The 25,186-nt window shown below is 36.1% G+C and overlaps 1 protein-coding gene across 1 annotated transcript; it reads left to right on the top strand.

Moving 5' to 3' along the window:
* Positions 1-341: 341 nt before the first annotated feature.
* On the top strand, positions 342-21,270 carry LOC108678317 (cytochrome P450 6k1-like). Its single transcript, XM_047879524.1, is given in 12 exon segments — positions 342-513; positions 1,050-1,193; positions 1,582-1,686; positions 1,980-2,165; positions 2,480-2,582; positions 3,135-3,284; positions 3,726-4,056; positions 4,764-4,831; positions 5,303-5,378; positions 6,232-6,352; positions 7,360-7,540; positions 21,052-21,270. Coding segments are annotated over 12 exon segments (1,782 nt in total). The 5' UTR covers positions 342-415.
* The last annotated feature ends 3,916 nt before the right edge of the window (positions 21,271-25,186 follow it).

Genomic DNA, 25,186 nt, shown 5'->3' with positions numbered 1-25,186 from the left:
ATGGGCATAACACACGAGATAGCTGAACACAAATACGTATATATTATGTGGTCTCTCTCTTATACTGGAGGATTATACATAGATTCAACAGTTCTAGTATAATAATTTTATTTTCCTTTTTTTTTTTTGCACCTTTGAAATTTAATAAGAAAGTATCACTATCATAAATTTTAGCCAGCAAAGACAATTGAAAAAACTAAACACAATTTGTCTGGAAAAAAAGACCATCTGGCAATCCTGGCAAATGATTCGAAATTAATATTACTATAACTTGAATATTATTTCTATAAAAACTCTTGTAATCATTTTTGTTTTCAACAGAAAATGTATTAAATTTTAAGTAAAAAAAATAGTTTTTTGCTGAAATGTTAAATTAAAATTAATGTGAGTTACATTGTCTTATTTCGAGAGCAGAATGTCAAATCCTGGAACATCGCCAGTAGGATGGCTCATAGTTCCTCTGATATTGTTGGTAATTGCCTTACTCCTGGCACTTGCTGTTGTTTATTTTAGGTAAGTGCATTTGTTTTTACCTCTCTTATGGATATATTTTGTGTGTTCAGCGAGTTTAAAATAAAATTCCAATAACAGGTAGGGGAACTCGTTAGGTAGGTACATCAAAATTATGAATGGCCATAACGAGCCTTTAATACTTCTTAAATTTTTTATTGAGCTTACATTTCGCTGAAAATTGTTCAAATAATTTGAATAATGCTATCAGTATCAAGTGGGTAATTTATTTATTTATTTATTAATTCCATTAAGTTCAAAAAGTTTTCACACAATGCTTATAAATGATGTGTAACTGATGTAGGTATCTGATCAGATTCATTAAAGCACACATGAGAGAGAGAGATAGGATTTTACTTGCATGCAGATACACAGGGGCTTTGAAAGGCTCCAGTTGCATGCAATCAAATGATGTAAATGCTCTTTTGGTTTACAGCCAATTATATAGAAAACTTGTGGCCTTTGTTTGAGCTAAATATTCAACTAAGAATCCTTGTATTTTCTGTAAGTCAAGAAAAAATTGGTTCTTGCTTCTCCAGATCTTGTTACTCATACTGGAGCTCACGAGGAGTGGGGAGTCCCGATCCGGTTTGGGGACTAGGCAATCTGTATCCAAGACTCAGACCCACCATGTGCATGGCTGAATTTGATCGCTGGCTTTACAGAGAGTGTGGAGGAAGCAGGTAAAATATTAGCCTCTAAATATCTTTTTCCTTTATAAGCTTTGCTAATGCTATTATATTATGTAGTACATTACAAATTGAAGGTAAATGTCCCCTTGGATTATTTTCCTCTCTTATTTTATCTGACTCTGAGAAATATGTTATACCATAAGTACAGTTCAATTATTATTGCATAAATTGATAACAATGTAAATTTACCATGGCTAAATGGGCAAGAAGACATTCCCAGTTTAACCATAAAAATTATTAATGTTACCATTATTTTTGAATCTTATTTGCTAAAATATCAGTAATTCTTGAATGTTTTAATTTTATGTTAAACATTTATATACAAATTAGGTTAGGACAAATTTTAAAATTCTTTGCTTAATTATTTTTATCATGACAGGTTTTGTGGATTTTACGAGTTTACACAGCCCGTGCTGATGGTGGGAGACCCCGAACTGCTGAAGCATATCATGATTCGTGACTTTGATCATTTCTGTGATCGCAGGTAATATCCTCATGTCATGTTCTTCTATTAAAGTTTGTAACAAAACTTTCTAGGTATAGCTAATATTTGATTCTTGTCGGTTATCAGACGATTCCAGTACTATGTTTACAACCTACTAAATAGATACCTGATGCTTCCATCAGCATTCATTACAATACTTTTTATTACTACCATCATTCATTGTACGAGATCAATGCTGTAGGTATGCATTAATCTTACAACATTCAACATTAATCCTATTGCAAATTATGATGAAAATTATTAAGATTAATGTGGTATGCATTTCTTTCCAGCTTTGTAACATTCAATGATCCCGTAATGGACCACATGCTATTGGGTCTCAAAGGCAACATCTGGAAGCGAGTTCGCTCTGTCATGACGCCCACCTTCAGTAGCGGAAAAATCAAGCAGACCCTTGGACTTGTGAGAGACTGTGCATCAAACCTCATCACTTACTTCAACAAGAAACTTGACCAAAAGTCAGTAGCTGATTTGCCATGTAATTTCATTCAAAACAAATAACAATTATTTTATAGAGTATAAAATTTAAAACAAAAATTTGTTAGTCAAATAAAGGTTCCCTAAAATCTTTATATATTATAAGTAACACTAAAAACTCCGTAAGTATTTTTGAAATATTCATTAATTTTTCTGATGCTAGGGCGTTAAAATTTTACCATATAAAATCAAGTAACAATTTAATGGATTTGTTTTGTCCACCTGTTGTGAATGCAGATTTTTTAATCAGCCTGATGCCAGGACAGTGGAGAGTAAAATGTGTTTTCCTGAGCAGTGTGTCCGTGTTCGAGATGAAAGACGTCTACGGGATGTTCACCATGGATACAATTGCCAGTATTGCATTTGGCGTCAGCAGTGATTCCCTCAATAATACTCAAGTGTGTTTAAATTCTAATTCTGAAGCAATTTCACCTTTCTTACCTAAGATAATTTAATGAAAACTTGAAATTTATTGTCTATCAATTGATGAGAGGGTTAACTTCATTATTTTGTTACTAATGAAAAATTATGCATAATTTTCCATGTTGTAGAAGTGTTTGATTAATATTGAGAGACTACCTTGAATGTCCTTACTTTCTTTTGAATTATTGCATGGTTTACCAAAGCTTGAGCTTCCTGTGTTTACTGTATTATTTATATATCCTGTTGTAACTTTTCTCACTTCAAAAACATTTCGCACATTTATCTCCTATAACTCATCTTGCTTAATTTTGCAATTTGTTTATAGTTTTGTTTGTGCTCGTAACTTTTCTCACTTCAAAAACATTTTTCACATTTTTCTCCTATTACTCACATTGCTTAATTTTGCAATTTGTATATAGTTTTGTTTGTGCTCGTAACTTTTCTCACTTCAAAAACATTTTTCACATTTCCCTCCTATAACTCACCTTGCTTAATTTTGCAATTTGTTTATAGTTTTGTTTGTGCAGGATGAGTTTAGCGCTGCAGCAGCACGCTTCTTCGCAGAGCCGCAGTCGTGGCAGAAGCCGCTGCTGTGGCTGCAGTGGTGCGCTCCACAGCTCATGCGGTCCCTGGGTCTTGCTTCTCTCAGTCGCACGCCTATTCATTTCTTCTCAAAGGTCAAGACTTTATGTGACTTTCTGAATATTTCTGGTAGTTCTTTTTCTTTTGTTTTAAGTAAAAGTGATGCTCGTTGAATTTAATGTGATGATTATGGTTTTTTTTAATTTAATGGTTTCAAATCGAATTTATAATGTATTTGAATACATTGATATGTATTCATATAGGTATGTATATGTATTTCATGCATATTTTCTTCTCATTATTCATAGAAAATGTATTTATTACTGCTCATTTGACGGTTTTTCTGACTGAATAAATAATGTCCACAGCCATGCAAATAATTTGGTCATTAATAATGTAAATTATTACCAATTATTAGCTCTCATATGTGACTACTATTGTTTTACAATTTTTCTTTATACTTTCTTTCCGTTCTTAAATCTGTTCCTCGTCAATTACCGCACTATTGTTAATAATGATGACCTCGTAAACTACAGGTTGTGTCTGACACTATGAACTACCGGCTACAGCATCAACTTAGGCGCAATGACTTCCTCCAGTTGCTTCTAGATGCCAGACTCCAAGAAAAAACCAACAATAACGAGAAAAATAATAGCAAAAATAAAGCCTCTGCTCACCATTGTTTCGAAGAGAGCAACGGAAGCAGCGCTAATGCAACAGCAGGAGCCAAGCCTCCTCGAGCAAAGCTTGTGGACGGTCAACGTGAACAAAGTTTTGTGCCTGACTCAATTTCTGCAGAAAATTCCCAGGGCATGCAAAACCAGGCTGATTCCAGCTCTCAGAAATCAACTGATGCTACGGAGCCTGGTATGATCTTATGAAACTTCTGGTCATAATATGATTTTCTTGGACGTTTGCTACTACTACCACTACTACTAAAAATCTACAGAGCTACTAAAAATTTGTGAAATGGGTGATTTTGATTCATTCACTGACTATTATTTGACTAATGTCTTCCTATTTTACCGATGTTACTTACAGTGTCTTACATTTAATAAAAGTATAACTTTAGGGCATTACCTTTATAAAACATTTAAGATACCTCAAGTTCATTAAATTTTTAATATCAAAGGTATACAAACCTCAATGTATAAGGGGGATATAAAATCATTTTTTCATAATGCACTTAAGTTACCACTTTTTCAGTTATTTTATAATATTAAAAACCTATAAACCTTTGGAATTTATTTACTATTTATTTAAATCTGATGCCATGTTGCACTCACCCTTTAGAATTTATTTATTTATTTAGTATTTATTTAGTCTGGTGCCATGTTGCACTCACCATTTAGAATTTATTTTTTTATTTAGTATTTATTTAGTCTGATGCCATGTTGCACTCACCCTTTAGAATTTATTTATTTATTTAGTATTTATTTAGTCTGGTGCCATGTTGCACTCACCCTATAGAATTTATTTATTTATTTAGTATTTATTTAGTCTGATGCCATGTTGCACTCACCCTTTAGAATTTATTTATTTATTTAGTATTTATTTAGTCTGATGACATGTTGCACNCGTGTCTTATTGCCTCGCCCTGCACCCTGCCGTGCAGCAGCGTCTCATGGAGGAGGGCGAGAGGGTAAACTATTGTATTTATTTGCATGACTAGCTACGTGTCTTATTGCCTTGCTCTGCATCCTGCCGTGCAGCAGCGGCTCATGGAGGAGGGCGAGAGGGTAAACTCTATTGTATTGGATTTATTTGCACGACTTACTAAGCCTGCGATGTATTAGCTTATCAAGATACTCCTATATTGGTGCATCATCATGTAAGATTAATAAAGTTTTATCTGCTTTTATTCTATAAATTGGCATTACTTTTTATGACTACGATTTATTAAACAATATCAAGATGCATCAAATAGGTTTGATAAAATGTTATCTGCTTTAATTTCATCTATTGACATGACTTTCAATGCCTACGACTGTATAAATGCTATTAAGGTATACTCTTATATTTTATAATGTTGCATCATCATCTAGGATTTATGAATTTTTTTCTGCTTTAATGTTGCTTATTGTTATTAAATTTTGGTGGCCACGTCGCGCAGGTGCTGCAAGCCCACAACAACGTCGTGACGTACGAGGCTCTGCAGGAGATGCCATACCTGGACATGGTTTTCTCTGGTGAGAAACTCGAGTTCAGGGCCTATACTTTCAAAAAAAAGTTAGGAGATCGTAAGTTCATCAGCCAATCATTGACGGCCTTTCAAGCAAAATCCACCAATCATAGACAAGAAAATAGAGCGTAAGTACTTACGTTCACTTAGCGAATTATGAAAGTTTTGCCCCTGGGCCTATACTTTAAAAAAAAGTTAAGAGATCGTAAGTTCATCAGCCAATCATTGACGGCCTATCAAGCAAAATCCACCAATCGCAGACAAGAAAATAGAGCGTAAGTACTTACGTTCACTTAGCGAGTTTTGAAAGTATGGCCCCTGAATGCTTAAAAATGATCAAACTTTAATTCGAACTTATAAGACATGGAGAACTTTGAGTAGAGTCTTGTGTCGATTATATTTATCTATTTTGTGTGGGAGTGCTAATTTTCGGTGACTTGACCCTGGAAGTGGCTTTACAATATATATTAATTGCTGGCTTTATTGGCAAAAATATCATATCTCTATGATATTTCATTCTTCTTTTGGTGTGATTTGTAATTAAACTTCTATTTAAGATTCTTTATCACGAGAATTCCCCTATTGTTCAAGAATTAGATGCAATTAATTCGTTTGTTATATTTCGGCGTCTTTGGTGCTAAGACTTTACTATCGTTCGGCATGCAAAATACATTATGGTTGGCTTGGTAGTGATAGAGTGGTGGTTGCTCCTCGGTTACACGTGCTGTCAGCTTCGTCCTGACGTGCTGCTTGGTTACACGTGCTGTCAGCTTCGTCCTGACGTGCTGCTTGGTTACACGTGCTGTCAGCTTCGTCCTGACGTGCTGTCAGCTTCGTCCTGACGTGCTGCTTGGTTACAGAAACATTACGGTTGTTCCCTCCCGCCCCGCGGGTTGATCGACGCTGCACCAGAGACTACACCATCCCGGGCACCCGCGTCACCATCTCCGCCGGGACTAAAATCACCATCCCCATCTACAGGTCTGCCTCGCATCATCTTGCCATATCCCTAATTGTATTAGTAATCGTATTTTTAGGAAGAAACTGAGCGATATTATGTTTCGGTGATTAATATTGAGTAATTTTTACTATTATACTTTTCGAATTATGTTATTCATTCCAACACTTTCAGAATTTCCTAACAAGTCTTCTGAAATCTTCGATATGTAATTAATTACATTTTTAAGTTTTTGTTTGAAAATTTCCTTTGCCTATTTAGATTAGGTCTTTCATTTAAATTTGTCAGTGTAATGTATAAAATTTCTTTATTACTTTATATTACTTAGTACAATTTAAGTTGTAACTAATAGATCAGCTTTTCCAATGAAAACATTAACGATGGTTAAAATCATATTTTCCTTCAAAAATTTTGATTATGACATGGACAATAAACTCATTTTTTATCAGCTGATTGTTCAACTGATTCAACAATTCAATCACAACTGATTGTTCAACTAATTCAACAAAATCTAATCTCAGCTGATTGTTCAACTAATTCAGCAATCCAATCACAACTGATTGTTCAACTAATTCAACAACCCAATCTCAGCTGATTGTTCAAGTAGTTCAGCAATACAATCTCGATTGATTGTTCAACTAATTCAACAATCCAATCTCAGCTGATTGTTCAATTAATTCAACAATCTAATCTCAACTGATTGTTCAACTAATTCAACAATCTAATCTCAACTGATTGTTCAACTAATTCAACAATCTAATCTCAACTGATTGTTCAACAATCTAATCTCAACTGATTGTTCAACAATCTAATCTCAACTGATTGTTCAACAATCTAATCTCAACAATCTAATCTCAACTGATTGTTCAACTAATTCAACAATCTAATCTCAACTGATTGTTCAACAATCTAATCTCAACTGATTGTTCAACAATCTAATCTCAACTGATTGTTCAACAATCTAATCTCAACTGATTGTTCAACTAATTCAACAATCCCATCACAACTGATTGTCTGTCCCCCCCGCCAGCATCCACCGGGACGCTCGGCACTTCCCAGACCCGGACCGCTTCGACCCTGAGCGCTTCTCCGGACAGGGCAGGAGCCGTCCGCCCCCTGCCGTGTACATGCCATTCGGTAGCGGCCCGCGCAACTGCATCGGTTTGTCATGATTTTCTGAACATTTCAATGGACAGTTGTTTGAATTTAACGTATTAAAATATTTATAATCAAGGTTTGAGAGGCATTCAAGTTCCTCCCTCGCAGTGCTTGCACAATCATCCTAATGATAACAGAAACGGGATTTTTTCAGCGTTCAAATAGAAGATTTCAATGGACAGTTGTTTGAATTTTACGTATTAAAATATTTATACTAAAGTTTTGAGAGGCATTCAAGTTCCTCTCTCACAGCGCTTGCACAATCATTGAGTGAGGCGTGTGGCTGCGACTGGCCAAGCTTGTGGCAGAGTGAGGCGTGTGGCTGCGACTAACCAAGCGTGTGGCTGAGTGAGGCCACATCGCAGCCAGTCCATGCGTCGTTGAGTGAGGCCACATTCCGGTCACGATCTAACTACGGCATTTCTGAACGGAATTTCCATTTCTCACTTGCTTTTATGACGCAATCAAAATAACAAGGATCAGATCTCGTGCCATTCTATGCTGAAAACTATAATTGTATTATTTGAGAATTGGATAATTTGTGGACTTGGTAAAGTATAAATTGTTTTAATTTGTTTTTACATAATAGATTAAGAGGTCGAATTTTCAGGTTTTTTTTGTCTATGTCTGGAAAGATTTTTTAGATGTTTAATCGTTAATCGAAGTATGTTTCGTATGTTTCTTGAGTAAAAAATTGCGTCGTCCAAGAAACCACAGCGCAGCCATAATTCTGTAGTAAATACCTACTTGTGGTAAGTAGACTTGTCAAACTTGTTATCAGCAATTATGTGATACCCTTGGTTTATTTAACGATTATAGGCATTTCTGTAAGCATCAGTGTATGTTATTTATGTAATTAATGCCATTACTTAACGTAATTTATACGGTCTAGTCACTTCGTTCTGCATGATAGTCTAGTCACAAATCAGTCTTAAGGTTCTCTCAAGTCGACGTATCTTGCACGAATATCGTACGTGTGTAAAGTTAGCCACCAAGCACTTGGTGGCTCACTTTAAAATATATTTTTCATGTTCATGAAAGCTTCCGAACAACCACGATGCACTTGTATCTCTTGTCACGTAAATACTGTAGTGTACACATGTTTGAGCTTCCTTGATGTATGTAGATGAATGTTATTGGTAAATTTTTCGTTGACCGTGTTTGGGGAAAGCAATATGTGTGCAAGTCTTGTTACAGTATCTCACTCTTACATTTCCAATGCGAAAAAGCTATATGTAAGCTATTGGCATCTTGCTGAATATTCGCTGAAGATTTGCCAGAGCGATAATGTGGGAATTTAAGCCTCGTTAAGTATCAAACTTGAGAATTTCTAAGTTATATTCGTTGTCATTGGTGGTGGGAAGTATGGGAAGATATGCGTGAGTTGAGTTAAATGGTTGTTGATAGAAGTCCGTTGTTGTTAGTCGTAAAGATGCAGCTCAAGATTTACAACGAAGCCAAAAGTCATATTTTTATGACTTACTATTATCTTCTTCGAAGATTATTAAGGTTACTGTTGATTATCCTATTCGTTGGAAGCACATTTTCTGGAAGTGTTTTTGGGAGCCCACTTCTGCACTTTGGGTTTCCCTGCCCTTTTATTATTTTATGTAATCAATAATCATTCAGCTTCATTATTTGTTTGCGGTCTAGTAGACTGACTTGAAAATAGTTATTCCAGTGTTTTCACGGTAATGTAATAATTGAAATTTAAGATATATATATTATCTAGGTAAAATCTATAAAAGCTTCGCGGCGTTCAACTGCCATCTCTTGCTCTCAAAAGTATAAGTACATAAAATGTATAAGTAGTTAACCGGATTAAAAAGATATTATTCTAAAAAAAATCGAAAAGATTTTATTCCAAATTGTGATTGTATTTTCCCTAATTCAGTGTCACTAATTCGATATTCATTATTATTATACGACGAGTATTTTTTCCTCAAATTTCCATGTCTTGAAGCCGCTTGCTGTGCTTCACTCTACCGACAGGATTTTGGAATTTCGCTCATTTTGAGCTCCAGTGTTTTTGTCCGTAGCTTATTTACTAGCACTTTGTAGTCTTAAGTAGAGTTCCAAGTAGCACAAAATCATGAAGCAATACTTACAATCTAGTCTTTCAAATCTGGTCGTGTTGTTGACCTTGTATAATTTTAAGGCAGTTGATTAATCAGTAGAACTTTACGTAGTTAGAAGTAGAAGAGTGGTCAGTATTTCGCCAGACTAAGTTAGGTTTTGGGCTTCCTAATTCAGCCCCTATACTTATGAGTCGTGATAGTATACTCGTAAACTTACACTTGGCGGGTAATTTAAGCACCTAACTTTCTGCATGTGAAAAGGTTTGCTTTTGTTACGAGGAATTTCAGTAGATTTGGAATCAATAAAAAAATTTTTTCATCACTCATCTAAATCAACTCTTTTCTTCTTCAATTTAGAATTACAAGAATATACTATTTATTAATTATATTATATATAATGTATTGAGGTACCGCTCCAAAAAGTTTATTGATGAGTTTCTCCTATCTTGTCTACGAAACTCACCTCCCCAGCACAAAGTTGGATGTGGTACAATAGCTCAAATTTGCCTGCTTGCTAATAAAGTTTTCGATCGCAGTTCGAAAAATTTAGGATCAAATTTTTCCTGTGGTTTGATATTAGTTTCAGTGTCCCATCTGGAGAAACTGCTTAAACTGCACCGTGTTTCTGTGAGACGCAACTGTCCATTAAAATATTCTGAGATGCAAATTTCCGTTGAAATATTCTCAAGTTGGACTTGAAACAAAACTTTTTATGATGATCAATCCGGTGCTACCATTTAGCATAACTCATACTCGATGAGAAAATGGTGTAAGCAACGAGCCTCACATCAACGAGGTTCTTGTTAACAGTAAAATTTCTTGTACAATGATACCCTAATCGCTTTTGGATGTAACCCCCTTCAATTCAGTCTCTTCTAAATTATTTTTCTCTCATAAGCTTGGAATATTGGTCATCACATAACCTAAATATGCGATGTTCACAATGAATAATATTGCTTATAATAAAATAAAATGACAGAATACGATGCATTCCTAACCTATGCAGTTATTTCCAACTTGAACAACAGATTCGAATTATGAACGAAATTTAGGTGCATTCAAAAATATTTAGCTATAGCATTACATATGAACTCAGTTCTCAACTTGTACTAAAGTCAGATGTGTACACGTATTAGAAGAATACGGAGCACCCATCCCTGAAAGAAAATTATCACTGCTCTACAGCGCCAAAAAGATGTTCAAGACAATTTAGACCGATTAAATCAAATTATTTAGTAAATTGGTAATTTTGAGTTTTCGAAAAAATGTGGCTGATGGTTGCAAAACAGAAATATGTAGATGCGACAAAAGTCTAACAACCGTCGATTTTTAATGATAAATTTAAGCTTTTGGAACTTGAAATGCCCGAACATTAAAATCATTCTTACTTACTCGTTTCCCTCCTTTCCATCTTTCCGTTTTATGATTTAATGTCAATTGTCAAAATTAAGTTTTCACATAATTAAACCCAGTTTAAGTCTGATCTAAGATCAGACGAACGACGGTCGTGACATGATTTTACTTAATTACTACCACTAGTCTACCAGCTTTTATTGATTTTTCAAGATTTCAACACATGGACACGTCCAAATTATAACTTATCACCAAGGTGCAAAGGTTCTCGATGTAGGTTTTGAACATTGACACACCTATGTAAAGACCGCGTTGATGTTGAAACAGTCACTGTATGCGTTTGCTGCGTGAAAGTCCATCTGTCTGGCCTTCAGCGCGACTTTTGATGCGAAAGCTTGAGTGTAGGCGAAGCTCAGGCATCACGAAGGTTAGATTATTCCATTAAATAAACACGTAAAGATGGAAGGACTTTTGTTGAGAAAAAATTAATAACGCGCGATAATGACAAAGTTTCTTGTGGACAAACTTCAAACTTTGCCAGGACTTCCATCATGATTTTTGCTATAGGAGTCGAAGCTCGTCTAAAGTTTTACCCGATACATTTTTTTTCTACACATACAATTGCTCACGCTTCAATGAAGTGACGAAATATATTGTGTAATCATAGTTCATAATGCATTCATCTGTAAATAAATACTCAATAAAGAAGTCCCTTCGCTATCTGTGAATTTCACAGCACTTTGAAATTAAAAGATGCTCTAAATTTATCATTATTATATCGACCGTTTATATTTCTAATGGGTCGCTGAGTTCGATATCGCATGGTCTCATTCAAGCTAAGGACAAGATTAATTAATGACCGTCGCTCCGACACAAACAACCGAACAATCATCAGCCACAGCACTTCACTTATTAAAATAACAAGTCGTCCCGACCTGATTAATTAATTTACAAACAGCTTTCCAGAGCCCCTCGTGCAGCTCGAAGGCGAATGACATCGGGTTGTTCCATCAGGGCAGATGGAGGTGGTCGCATCGTGGACGTTCTTCTAAACAAGAGTTCGTGAACCAAATCCCCATTTCATTGCGAATGAAACGTAAAAAATTAATTTACCTGTATTTATACAGTTGAACTGCAAGCGAAAGCTGTTGCGCAGAGTAATCATCAGTTTTAAACCATTTAATCAATCAAAAGGACTGGGAGTGGGAAAGTAACAAAATTTATTGCTGAAACTTCCCTGTTCCAGTTAAATTTGGATTTTTTTTTTATTTTCGCATTCAAGCAACATGGAGATGAAACCTGTTTTCCTACTGCTGCTGCGACTTATGCAAGTTCTGTTGTGCCTGCCGTACAAATTTGTGCGCTCGTACAAATCTTGTCACTCGAATACAGTGAAGTTCAAACGCAGCGAAGGCATCGACCACTTCACCAAAATTGTGGCGAGCTGCTTGCTATGCCTAAGTGCGATGCAGCTCGTGGACGATCTCGTCACAACGGAAATTGAGTCAACCATGGAGTTCTTGCTAATATCCTTGCATTTTCTCAATCAAATAGGATTTATGACCATAACAAGCTACTGCATACACCAACATAGAATCTTGAAATTCGCGTCCAAATCATTGTTGTTAATTCTAAATAATCATCAGGAACTTTCAGTAGCTGACGCTCTCTTATGGATCCTGTTCACGTGTCCATGCGTCTTAATAATTTTCGTCGTGTACCCCAGATTCTATGCTTCAAATATACGAAACTTCATTTACCTACCTCTTCATGCTTTTCGAATTCTTCTGATACTATTTATTCCCTTCTTTTTCAATGTCGGCCTTTATATTTCAAACCATTACGTACGTCAATGGATGACTAAACTTGGAAATGACATTTCGGCAAGAGTTCAACAATCGTCAGGCTCTAATGCACGGACGAAACCAAATCCACACAAGGACCTCGATATTTCTCTGCTGTTGTGTCACGCTGGACGGATCACGTTGACAAGCGAGCAAGTTTGTCGGACGTTCGAAACATTTTTGCGGACGCGTCGGACGTTGCAGCTGCTCTATTGCTTCTGCAGATTGCCTATGGCAGTTGCTGTGTCGATTGACCTTCTGGAACTCATTTTTTCTGTCTCTGGATTTACAATAATGACAGCCAAAATGAGCGATATTCTTTTTGCCTCCAATAGTTTTGCAAGAATTGCTATGATCCTCACGGCGCCAGCTGGGATTCAGAAAAGCGTGAGTTTCGGCAGAATTAAAGGTTGAGGGTTTTTTCACTCATAAATTAGAAACGCTGTCGCTCCATATTTATCTCAAGTACAATTCGCTTCTCGTCATATTCGTCACTTTAATGCGGTTTGGATGCATATAGGTTGTCTAAGCCCGAAAGTTTGTATTTTAAATATTAATGAATTTCCCTTTAAACTGCCTTTAACACCCATTAATCAACGAAATTGTTTAATAATATTATTACATGAAAAAATCTAACCATGATTTTATCTAAAAAATATCAAGAAATAGTATTCAATTCACGGACCTTCATACGCCATGTTTAGATGAACACCATCAAATTGACCACAACTTGCGTCATCAACATTTAAACAATTTTTATTAGACCGTAATGTGAATTGGATATTGCAAAGATAGAGTATATCAAGAAATCCCGTTGTCTCTGAACTGTCTTGAGAAACTAATGATCGTATATTAAACTCTTGCAGTTACGAGAAGCCGAACATTTACTACGTTTGCTTCACGTCCGGGTGCAAGCCGCAGCCAAACCCAAGGCAAGTTATAGAATTTGTAAGTCAAAACTTAATCCTATTACCCACGTGAGCTTACGCTTACTAAGTTAGTATGTGTAGCTTAACATTAAGCAATTTATTAATATTTTTCTTTGTTATCTTCATTTATTTAATCAATTCATTTTTCCAGATTATGGCAGGTATTGAAGTCATCGAGACCATGCCGGACTTTTCAATTTACGGACTCTTCACTCTGGGGCCGCACGCTATTCTACCCGTGGGTTTCTCTCGTCTTCAATCCGTGTCTATAACTGTAACAATATAAGACGAAAATAAACTCGATATAATAAAAAAAACGTCTAAAAATTACCAAATAAATTTCCAGAAAAATGTTAAGAATGTAGCGCATCTAACAATAACAAAAAAAAAATACATTTCATTTGTATTTATCCATGTTCACAGGTACTCAGCACGGTGGCTACCTACGTTCTTGTAAACTACCAAGCATCGCAATCAAGACTTTAACATCTTGACTTAGCACTTTAATCACCAGAATATCTGTGGAATTTTGCGCATACATCAAAAATGTATCCGCATACAATGACTCAAATCAGCTTCTGAAAGCCATGGATGAATACTATACGATAACTTCGATATCTTGAATCCATGTTCGTCCTATCATAAAAAACCTATAACAGTTATATCAATAGCTACTTCAGACAAATTATAAAACCTTTATATTATCGCAAGGCCATGGTTTCCAATTTTCATTTAATTGAAACCCGAGTACATTAATAATATTTTTAATGTCCAGTGATCACCATTAGATTGCAAAATATCTTACATTTCTTTACACAATTCACCCGACAAGTTAAACATTCTTCCAATAAATCTAGCCAATAGTAGATGTGACAAGAATATAATAGAATAAAATAGAAGTGTCGGCACTGAAGAAATAGGCCCATGGCCTGTTGCCGATTCATGAATTTTTTGTGATTTGATTCACAAGGGATCCGGCCTTTGGAACCCGATCTTTACATAGCTGACGATTGATTGAGATAGCTGCTGTAATTTTTGAAAGGCTCAAGTTTCGGAACAGTACAAGTTGATTGAAATTTTCACCAAATGAACACAAACATCCACATGCCGACCGCGTCGTTGCATCCTCAAACCTCAAACCTTCGTCAAGTCGACCAATGCATTAAAGATCCTAATAAAGTTGCTCAAATCATTAGGAGCAATCATCAACCTGTGGAGGACTATATCGATCTAACTATGGAGACGTGTTATGTCCAACAGGAAATAAAAAGGAACAGAAGCGCTTTTAAACTTGTCATTTGATATCACGTCATTTGATAGACATCTAATTAACACGTAACGGCGTATTTACCAAGCGAATTTAAGTAAAACGCGTGCAAGTAGCAAGGCATTAAAATTGCCCTTTAATACGTTTAATAATACATAATTGTTTGTATTATATGTACTGTATATGAATCAACGAATAGCATTTTTAAAACGCAAAGAATAGTTCAGGGTTGATTCATGATCATACACATACATTGATTGTTTAAACAATGTGCTGCCATATGAGAAATTTTTTCTTGTTCATTGAGGAAAATTGTACACAATGCCATAAATGTCAGCAGCAGCGACTCGCTTGTCTCACGAGCTCATTCCAATTTGCTACCACTACATAAATTTCAATTTCAGCTTGACAAGTTTCCAACCGAGGCTTCAGTCTGAGTAAATAAAAATATTTTAGGCTGACTTTCTTAATTTAATGAACTTTCTTGATAATGGATTAATATTGGAACAGAGACTCAATGAGTTTATAGAGATGGAAACATGATTAAAATATATTTCTGTTGAACTTGTCGATAAACGAAGTCGTTGTTCATAGTTGACGTTGTTTCGACGACGATAAAACTAATGGCCACAACAGACATATTGAAGCGCCTCTGCACGACTCGTACACGTACGTCGTGCCACTGCACCTCAGACGTGTAAAAAATACTCGTTATTATAGTTATAAATAATTGAATAGGAGAAATAGAATTGTCATAAAATACAAAGAAATAAAATTTTGCTGTGCAATAATACTGAAGTTTCTTTTAGCCCCAACTCAAAAATGTTTTAATAGGTATAATAATAGGAAACCCTTCCGAAATGGTCTTTCACGCGGAATTGAAGCTATTTTTTCGTCATGCTGAGGATATTATTTCTTGTGTAACGGTAGCGTGACGGAAAAAAATTCAGTCATCGTCATTTTCCGAGGAAGAGACGCCTTGTGTTTACGAGGCGAGCCTAATTTCTTTACCTGAATAATAATCTAAACTTGACGTCAATTTTATCAAGTCTCTCCTTGTTCTAGCCGTCGACCGTGACTATTACCAAATAGTCTGTTTGGTAAGGAGTGCAGCACCATTTACTTTGGTCCGACATGAGCCATCGATCAATCTTCAGGCCACAGCACTTCACTGATTAAAAATATAATTTGTGCAGACCTAATACATTAAAAAATTTTATCTATTTTAATGTATTAGGTCTGTATCTATTGTATAAAAAAAATTTATCTATTTTTTTATCTATTCGGAAATGTAAGATCGTGACCTAATACATTAATATACAAACAACGCACTTGATTACCTTGTGCTGGTCGATCAGAAGTGTTAAAATTGTCATACCAACGAAAAAGATCCATATATACGGAGCTGGCCAAATGCATTGATAGCAGAGTGTCTCACTGCTGGTTTGTTTGTCTATGAATTAATTTTTTTTATTTTTATGATGACAATCTAGATCTTAACACGTTGACTTCGAAGTAGCACATATGCGTTCCACGAAATGGATTTCTCCAGGGATTAGTGGTACATTGTTCATAATAGTGCTAAAAAGGAAATAATTGTACAAGATGAAGCAATCGGAGTCAACATGTTAATATTATTATCTGTTTTCACTGCAAGAAGTATTATTACAAAGACCATCATAATCGCTATCCAAAAAAAAAACGCCGAGAAAATGTAGTTAACAACGAACCACAAGGGGCACAATTGATAATTATAAGCATGTAAAAATATAAATGACAGAATTTTTAATTTAACAATCAAAATTTGTTTGGTGGTTTGTCAAGTTTGGACGCAGAAAACCAGTGAAAAATCAATTCAACTTCTGAACCTTACAAGTTCTAATACGATTTCAAATACTTATATCTATCAAATATCTGATGACAGCATGACGGAAACAAAATACGTTCTCCTGCTACTGCTACGACTCATGCTACAACTACGACTTTACGACAGGGCTGAAGTACCTGTCGTAAAAATTTACACACTCATCTTATAACCCACAAAAAAGTGAATTCCAGAAAGAGTGAAGGCATCGACCATGGTTGAACTAGTATAAGATTGACCCATTAGAAGCCCATTTTTGCGGATGTAGTTCTTTGTTCGCCTGTGACGTCACTGATCTCAGTGACGTCACGGGCATTAACCAATCACCGAAATGCGATCAAACCAGTCTACCAATCCGTCATGTGAATGACGGGTTTGTTTACGTTTCTCGATCTACGTGACGTAACAAGAATGCTCAACTTAAAGACGTGGGTCAACCTATGCATCTATAACCACCTCATGAAAATTGTGGCGAGCTGCTTGATAGGCCTTGGTGCGATGCCATCCTTGGGCGATGTCATCCCAACAAAAATAGTCTCCTACTGGATATTCATTGCATTTTTTGTATTTACTGAATCACCTTACGTACATTACCAACCAACATAGTCTTGAAAATTATCTCTGAACCGTTGCTGTTAATCCTGAACTATAGACAAAAAACTTCATATTTAACTGCCGCTCACATCTGGATCCAAGTGGCGTTTCCTTCAGTCCAACTAGTTTTAGTTATATTTCCGTGTTCCAATGCTTCAAATATTCAAAGTTTCATATACCTGCCCCTCGTTGGTTCTATGAATTTTCTGATGACGTTCATTGCCTTATTTTTCAAAGCCGGCACTATGATTTCAAAACAACACCTCAAGCATTGTGTGGATTCTTACGAACGAACATGCGAGGCTGCGAGCTGTCACCGTGCACGAAGTCCTCTAGAAAACCAAAGCCCCACAAGGACCTCGAAATTATTGTGCTGTCCCTCAACTGTTGTGTCACGCTGGACGGATCAAGATGGCGCGTGATTAATTAAACGGACGTTCGAAACATTTCTGCCGACGCGTCGGACGTAGCAGCTGCTCTATTGCTAAGGCCGATTGTCCCTGGCTGTTGTGGTTTCCATTGACCTGCTAAAGATAATTTTTTACTTATACGCAATCGCCCTGAGATCAACTACCTTGTGAACGATTTTGTTTTTGGCTCTTCAACAGTCTTGGTAGAATTATGCTCATATTCACGGCGCCAACCGAACTCGACGATATAACGGTTAGTTTTGGTAAAATTGGAGCTCGTGGTCCCATTCTACACGTGCTATTATTATGTTCCATAATAATTTTCAATCACTGCCTTATTGGAAAGACAATTTGCTTGCCAGCGCATTTAACAAAATCAGATACGTCCAGGTAATGAACTTACCTATAAATTAGCGGACATAACGCATTGCTGCTATAAGCTTTTATAAAGATTCGGTAATTGTAGGATCAAAACGTGATATAGTACAACTGTGATCGAGGGCATGAATTTAATCAAGATTAAACATCAGAATATTATCGACCCTGATTATAGCGCAAAGTCAATTTAGTATTCCAACAGAAGTGATTAAATCTGGATATAATGCTTTTTTTATCATGTCTCGAATGTTCCAATGTTCTAGATATTGGTAATGTTCCACTGTTAGCAGTAAAAAGAAGCTGAACACTTGCTTCGTCTCGCACTGCTGCCATCCGACATCTTGGTCAATATTTGCTTAACTGCAATATGGACATGGTGACCAGGCTGTAAATATTCTACCAAGCCTAATTGTTGGTGCTTTAATTCTTGAACATCTTGTTTTCCATTATTTTTAACCAAATTGATTTTTGAGTAGTATCCTATTTATACGATTTTGTACTAGGGCAATTCAAATTTCAGCGTTCAATGCGTCATGTAACTTGATAATGAATAATTGGTACATTGAAAATGTTGTTAAACAAATGAAAATGTCCAGCGGTATCATGATGTTCAATTTACCCGTGCAAACGAAACAGATTGTTTACTATATTAAAAGACTAACGGAAATTTTTTAAATAAAACAAATTCTCTGGTCTTCAATGAAAACTGCTTAAAGAAACAAATTCTGCCAACCTATACTAATATTTAGAACCCTTAAGGATAATAATCCATTCTCATTCGCTCTAAATTACATTAGTATCGATGCTGCAGACACTTGTTGAAAAGTTAATTCTTTTTTCGCCGCATCAGTATTTAAATTATTTACTACCTATTCCAATTTAAATTGAATTGAATTTAGATGGCAAGGATAAGGCACTCTTTTAAGTTTTTTGCGATGATCTACAACACGGCGTAAAGATAAACCCTGTAATTAAACTCATTCTTGATATCTCACCATCGGAAATGAGCTTCTATTCGCTGATGGCCGATGGATGCACCTGAAAGCTCTATATGCAGCCACAAGTTCTGTTCGAACGCCCGGTGTGGGCTTACGTTTGGTCGCTAATATTCCAGAAAACATTTCTTGGGAACTAATAATATTGATGTAGAAGACAGCTGATATTTCCAACGCTAGTCATTTCCCAATGTATACAGGGCTCCAGGAAGCAGCATGATTCCCTATACACAGGAGGAAAAATTCAAGGAAGGTTGGACATTCATTTCTGACATAGATAAATAATCCAAATTATTTATGAGTAATGCACAATGAGTAATGCACAGGAAACTGTACACAGTACATTACTCATTGAGAAGCTTAATTTATTGTATTAATAATGCAAATTAAAAACAACGAACAATTCTAACAATCTCGGAAGTTCATTCTCGAAAATTCATCGAGTCATCACATTGTTCAGAGATGACGAACCATTCTCTATTGCCAGATCCACTCTGAATCCTAAATGGTCATTGGCTTGCAAACCAAGCTTCTAGACTTGGTCATTTAAAAAAATTTGCCCCAGCCGTTTAAGGTGATTTTTTTTAATCAGCGGTCACTAAGACTCTGTTATTGCGTAGAATGTTAACAAATAAATGACAGATGAACGACCTTGTCTCTTAGACGGATAAATAATTTATTTGTCGTAGTCTCGCCAACCGGTGCCCATCTTAAGTTATGCGGTTGCCGAGTGTCATTCATTTGTATGCTCACTGCTCTGTTGTTCTCCGAAATTCTTGTCATGAACCAGGTACTTAAGGAAGAAGCATTTTGCGTTTATCAACAAACCGTCACCGGTTGCTTCACTGAGTGCATTGTCTAAGTGCGCCTGCTGCTCTGCTTATTATTTGAAAAATCCTATATTGGCGACTGCGTGATACACAAAGATGGCGTCCAAACTTGCGGTAAGTTGTGACTTTGCTGATGATTATGTTACTCGATCGTTTATGGTTGTTTATCATAGTATTTCTGAAATCCAATTCGGTCAGTATCGAAATTTCTGTGCTTTTGCTTAGCAAATTGACAAATTACTGAAATATCGGGTGGACACACCTCTATTACTCATGCTATGGTGTGCAAAATTAAACTCGTCGTTCTTATGTCAATCATATATAAAAAATGTTAGATTTCTTTCATTTTAATTAGAAAAACTCAGATAAACTTTTCAATCAACTCAAAAAGATCTGTCACTCTTAGTTTTGGAAAAGCGCCAGTATTAATAACTGCCATATGCCGAGGTGGACCGCACAGCCGCTTTATTGACGCAGTTAGTTGGGCCAGTTTAGCTTCACTATTACGGCCCAACAACGGTGAAACAACTATCAAAAATCTGATTGAAGATGATTGATGAAAAGAGTCTTGTAATTGAATCAAAAAATTCAAATCCAGACGTCAGTTAGCGCGCTCTAGCTCGGAATGAAATTTTTGTTAACCTAAACTGGTCAAACCGAGAGTAATAATAAGATTTATAGGATGACCACCTGATGGATCTTTACTAAGGAGGATAAAGTTATTCAGCCTCAGAGACATCTTCAAATAATATTCTAGCAACGTCTAGATGCTTTGACTGGGAGCATGTATTCGCGTGTGATTTACTGATACTTGAATCGAAGTTTCATAGCCGACAATATGTATGGGCATTAACAGGTAGGAGCGACTGCTTGAACGGGAATGTATGAAGGAGCAATGGCCTATAAGGGAATCAATACAAATATGTAACAGTAGTATAAATTCTTCTTACTTAACAAAAAAAATTGTTTAATCAAATACCATAAACATTGATAGCGAATAATCCTCCCTTGATCACCTACAGCTCGTCCTCCTGCTGTTGCTGAGCGCCATGGTCCTGATCGCGGGAGGACCCGTCCCGTACTTCCACGCCAAACACAGAGCTCACCGACGCTACCTCGAAGACCGGTATCCAGGTTATGGAGGGTATAGAGGTTATGGAGGCTACAAAGCCTATAAAGCCCATAAAAAGGCCGAACATGCCAGAAGATCTTGGGCCTTTGAGGGCTTTGGAAACTTTTAACAGCGATGGCGAACAACGTAAAGACGACGCGTTAGTCAATATCGAATATGGCTCACCGGTAAATCGTCTCGGCCACATAATCGGAGGTTGAAGCCATGAAAATCGATTTGGAAGTTTCATTTGAGATTTCATCTACAAATTATTATTAATTACAAATTAATGTATTTCTGAATTGTATCTGATATATAAATTAAGTTCACTTGATTGCTTAAATCTTAATTAAGAACTGACCATGGAGATAGACTCCAAAACGTTTTATCGCATAAGAAATGGTGAATTTTTCAACGGCTTTATTTGCTTTTCAATTCTTGTTAATTATATCTTAATTAATTTAAAACATAAGATGACGTTGAAAATTCATTTCGAAATTGTATGTTGATATCGAACGTTACCGTGTGTGGCACATCTGCTCTGCAAATGAACATTTTCTTTGAATGTTTGCGAGAGAACTCTAGATGGGTTTAGTTAACGTTACGTATAATTTTATTTAATGTATTTGACGTCTGTTCCTCTTACCTTATTCAAATTATTCCTTAATTTATTTAATTTAGATATGTATGTATTTTCAGTTAAGGACCGTCAATATTTTTAAAATGATACTCTTCAATCCGCGGTATATTCAGTAACTCGCACTATTGAGAGAAACTCAACTTCGCACATGTTGAACCGTGCGAAATGGCTGTATCGGATATTGATTGCAGGATACACGGTTCCACCTCTTACTGTTCGGATTTGAGGATTTTGGAATCACTACGTATCTTCAAACAAAAATCATGTTTCAATAATGCGTTCAGTACCTATCCTCTTGGAATAGTGATCGAATCGCTAGCCTTTTTTATTCTAGTGTTTTTTTAGCCATTTATGTTCTAGTCTCCTATGACTCAGTGTTCCGCGGGTGCTTGTTTTTAGATTTAAGGTTGTTTTGCGTTTTATTTGTCTTTTTTAAGTTTTAATCTCTGACTTAGAACTTTAAATTATAGAATGATTGTATTAATTTTTTAGATTATCGAACTGACGATGGAGCTGGACTCCGAAACGTTTTCAATATCGATATGGTGAATCTGTTTGGCATTTTCTTTGCTTTTAAATTCCTTGTGAATTTGCGATTTAAGCAGACTGATAATGTAAGAAACTCAACTTAATTTATAGTTTTCGGATAATTTTGATAATAACACGTGAGAAAAATAATAAATTATCGCTTTTATTATCCCTTCATGAACACATTGGTACAACTTCAGAAGTCAGTCAAACTGAAAAAAAAAAAAACGATCTTTAGATTTCAGGAACTTGATGCTATGATAACTTTTACTTGATGTTATTGTCTAAACTCAAAATATAGTTACCTTAAACTCGCAACGCCGAGTTATGTACAAAACTTGAGCGCGACTTCCCTTTTCAGTGTAAGGAAAAATTTATTAGTACAAAAATAGATATGGAAAGGAAACGGCTTATATTAAATAATTCATTATTTCTAAACAGTGTTCATGAGAACATAAAAACAATCTTGCGAAAAGTGGATTGGCCTGAGCTGCTGCCCGGTGGAAGCCAGGGAGCACAGAGAAACTGACGCGCAAAGTTCCATGCCGCCATTCCTGTCAAATAAATGCAACTGATTTGAATGTAACGCACCTAATTCATATATTAGCAAATTAGAGCACGCTGAATATTAGAGTCTAGAATATCGTCTTCCGTGTAAAAATGCGGACCTATAGCAGCTGTGGTTTTAAATTGAGTGGCAATCGTAAAAATAAGTTTGTAATAACTTGGTAAATAATGAATATATTTTCAGTTGGAAGAAAAGGAGTATCTTAATATTTGGGTGAGAGTAGTGAAGGGAAGACGGTTATCCATAATGGTAACCGGCCGGAGCTACAAATTGACACAACACCCTGAGCTTAAGTGACGAACAACCAATCTGCAGCATCCGGTCCTCTCCTCAGCTCTTTCCGAGACCCGTCCTCCGTGAGAAGAGCTGAGACCGGAGTTCGCATTTCCAACACGTTCAGTGAGTGTTGGAAATGCGAACTCCGGCCACAATCATGCACGGTATTGAAATAGAACAGGTAGGAAATTAAACATGTCGTAAAATATACGTCATTTGCTGAGGTTAGGTTCAAGTCAAGAACAAGTTCCTATGGCGACAATCGCATAGGGTGGTTAGGTTAGGTCTGATTAGGGTGAGGCAACGTTAGTTCAGGTTAGGTTAGGTTAGGTTAGGTTAGGATAGGTTAAGTTAGATTAGGTTGTGTTGTGTTAGGTAAGGTTGGGTGAATTAAGGTTAGGTGAGGTAAGATTAGGTTAGGACAGTTTAAGTTAGGAAATGTCAGGCTGTGTTCAGTTCGGTTAGGTTAGGTTGGGGTTTTTTGGCTAGGTAAAACTAATGGAAGATTGTTTTAAACACTAATGATACACACAGGAAAAGGCCACAATTGGGGGAATGCTGTGTGTAGTAGGAAATGTGTGGCAAGAAGAAGAGAGAAAATGAAAAAAGTAAAAAAAGTATAGCCGCTGATCTGGTTAGTTGGTTTAGTCTTCTAAAGAATTCAGACGTTCTAGCCTAAGCCTACAAATCAATTATAAAAAACTTGCTTCGTCTGCTACACTTTCGGGCACACGACACTATCAAATTAAAGGTGAGTAGCGGGACAGTTCAGACTGAACATCTGGCCCTGCTTCTCAATTTTTCACACTGCCAGTACTAGTCTTATTTTGTGCTCGGATAAAAAACTATTGCTTGCTGTTGTTTCAAGAGCAACGTTTACCAGATAATGGCATCTCTTGATGTCATGGAGACAATGCCCAAACGTTCAATTTTTGGGCTTTTACCTCATGGGCCGCACACAGTTTTACTCATGGTTGAATGGTGCTGTGTTTGCAAGTAGTATGTACGGTGGTAGTACATACGTATGTACTAGTGAGCTAGTAAGCATCTTATTCAGGACCTTGCATTCACAGTGAAGAAGAAGTGATAGAGAATAAATAATCACTTACTTTTCGTGATACCGCAATATACTTTACGGTATGATGTCAACCAAACAATAACTCCAGTGACCTATTGTACAGTGAACTATTATTTTTGATCAGTAATGTAAGAGCGCACGGTGCTTCCACGTGGAGCACCGTTCGGAGAAACATTGGATAAGGGAAACCAGAAACAAAAGCAATCCTGACATACAAAGTCGGACAGAAAAACACGAAGAGCGAAAGGTTGTCTTCAAAGATGTGGAACCTGGAGTGCGTAAATTCTAACTTAAATCTCATTCATTGGTACGGAAGCATGACTTCGAGGCAAAGAAGCGGAATTTTTTTCTAGTAATAATAGGAAGTTTCTGAATGATAAGTTGAATGTACAGTCTATCTGAATGTAAACTTTGATGTAACTCAATACAAAGGGAGTTAATTGTCAATTTTTAATAAAACGATAAATAAATAATATTGCACTGTCACATTTGACTTCAATGATTTTATATCAGTAACTCTCAATTTATATGATTTAAATCTACACAGGATCTACAAAGTCTTGCCCGTTGAGCCGCATCCCACATTGTAATCCATCTCAACACCAGCATTTTATCAATGGATTTAATAATTTATATAATTTATTAATGTACATTCGAACTGATGCTCTATACAAGGTATTTGCGTCCAACATTATTGAAATGAAACAACGTAAACCGATACAGCGTTTTAATATCACAGCATTGCAATGTATCATATTACTTAAACCACAAATTGAAATAATTTATCTAAGCTACTTTTAAAACAGATAAGGCACATATATTGTACTCGATAGTATTACTGCATAGCGTATTAAATCAAATTCGAGCACACCTCACATAAATACCATACATTTATTTAGCATTACATTTAGTAGGCTCTCACCCACTTGTATCACACGTAGATTTGCGCTCGGACA

This window comes from Hyalella azteca, unplaced genomic scaffold (assembly GCF_000764305.2).
Source record: "Hyalella azteca isolate HAZT.00-mixed unplaced genomic scaffold, Hazt_2.0.2 contig3273, whole genome shotgun sequence".
In the NCBI taxonomy this organism is placed as follows: domain Eukaryota; kingdom Metazoa; phylum Arthropoda; class Malacostraca; order Amphipoda; family Hyalellidae; genus Hyalella; species Hyalella azteca.
The sequence above is the reverse complement of the archived record's forward strand: the minus strand, read 5'-3'. Positions and strand labels throughout refer to the sequence as shown.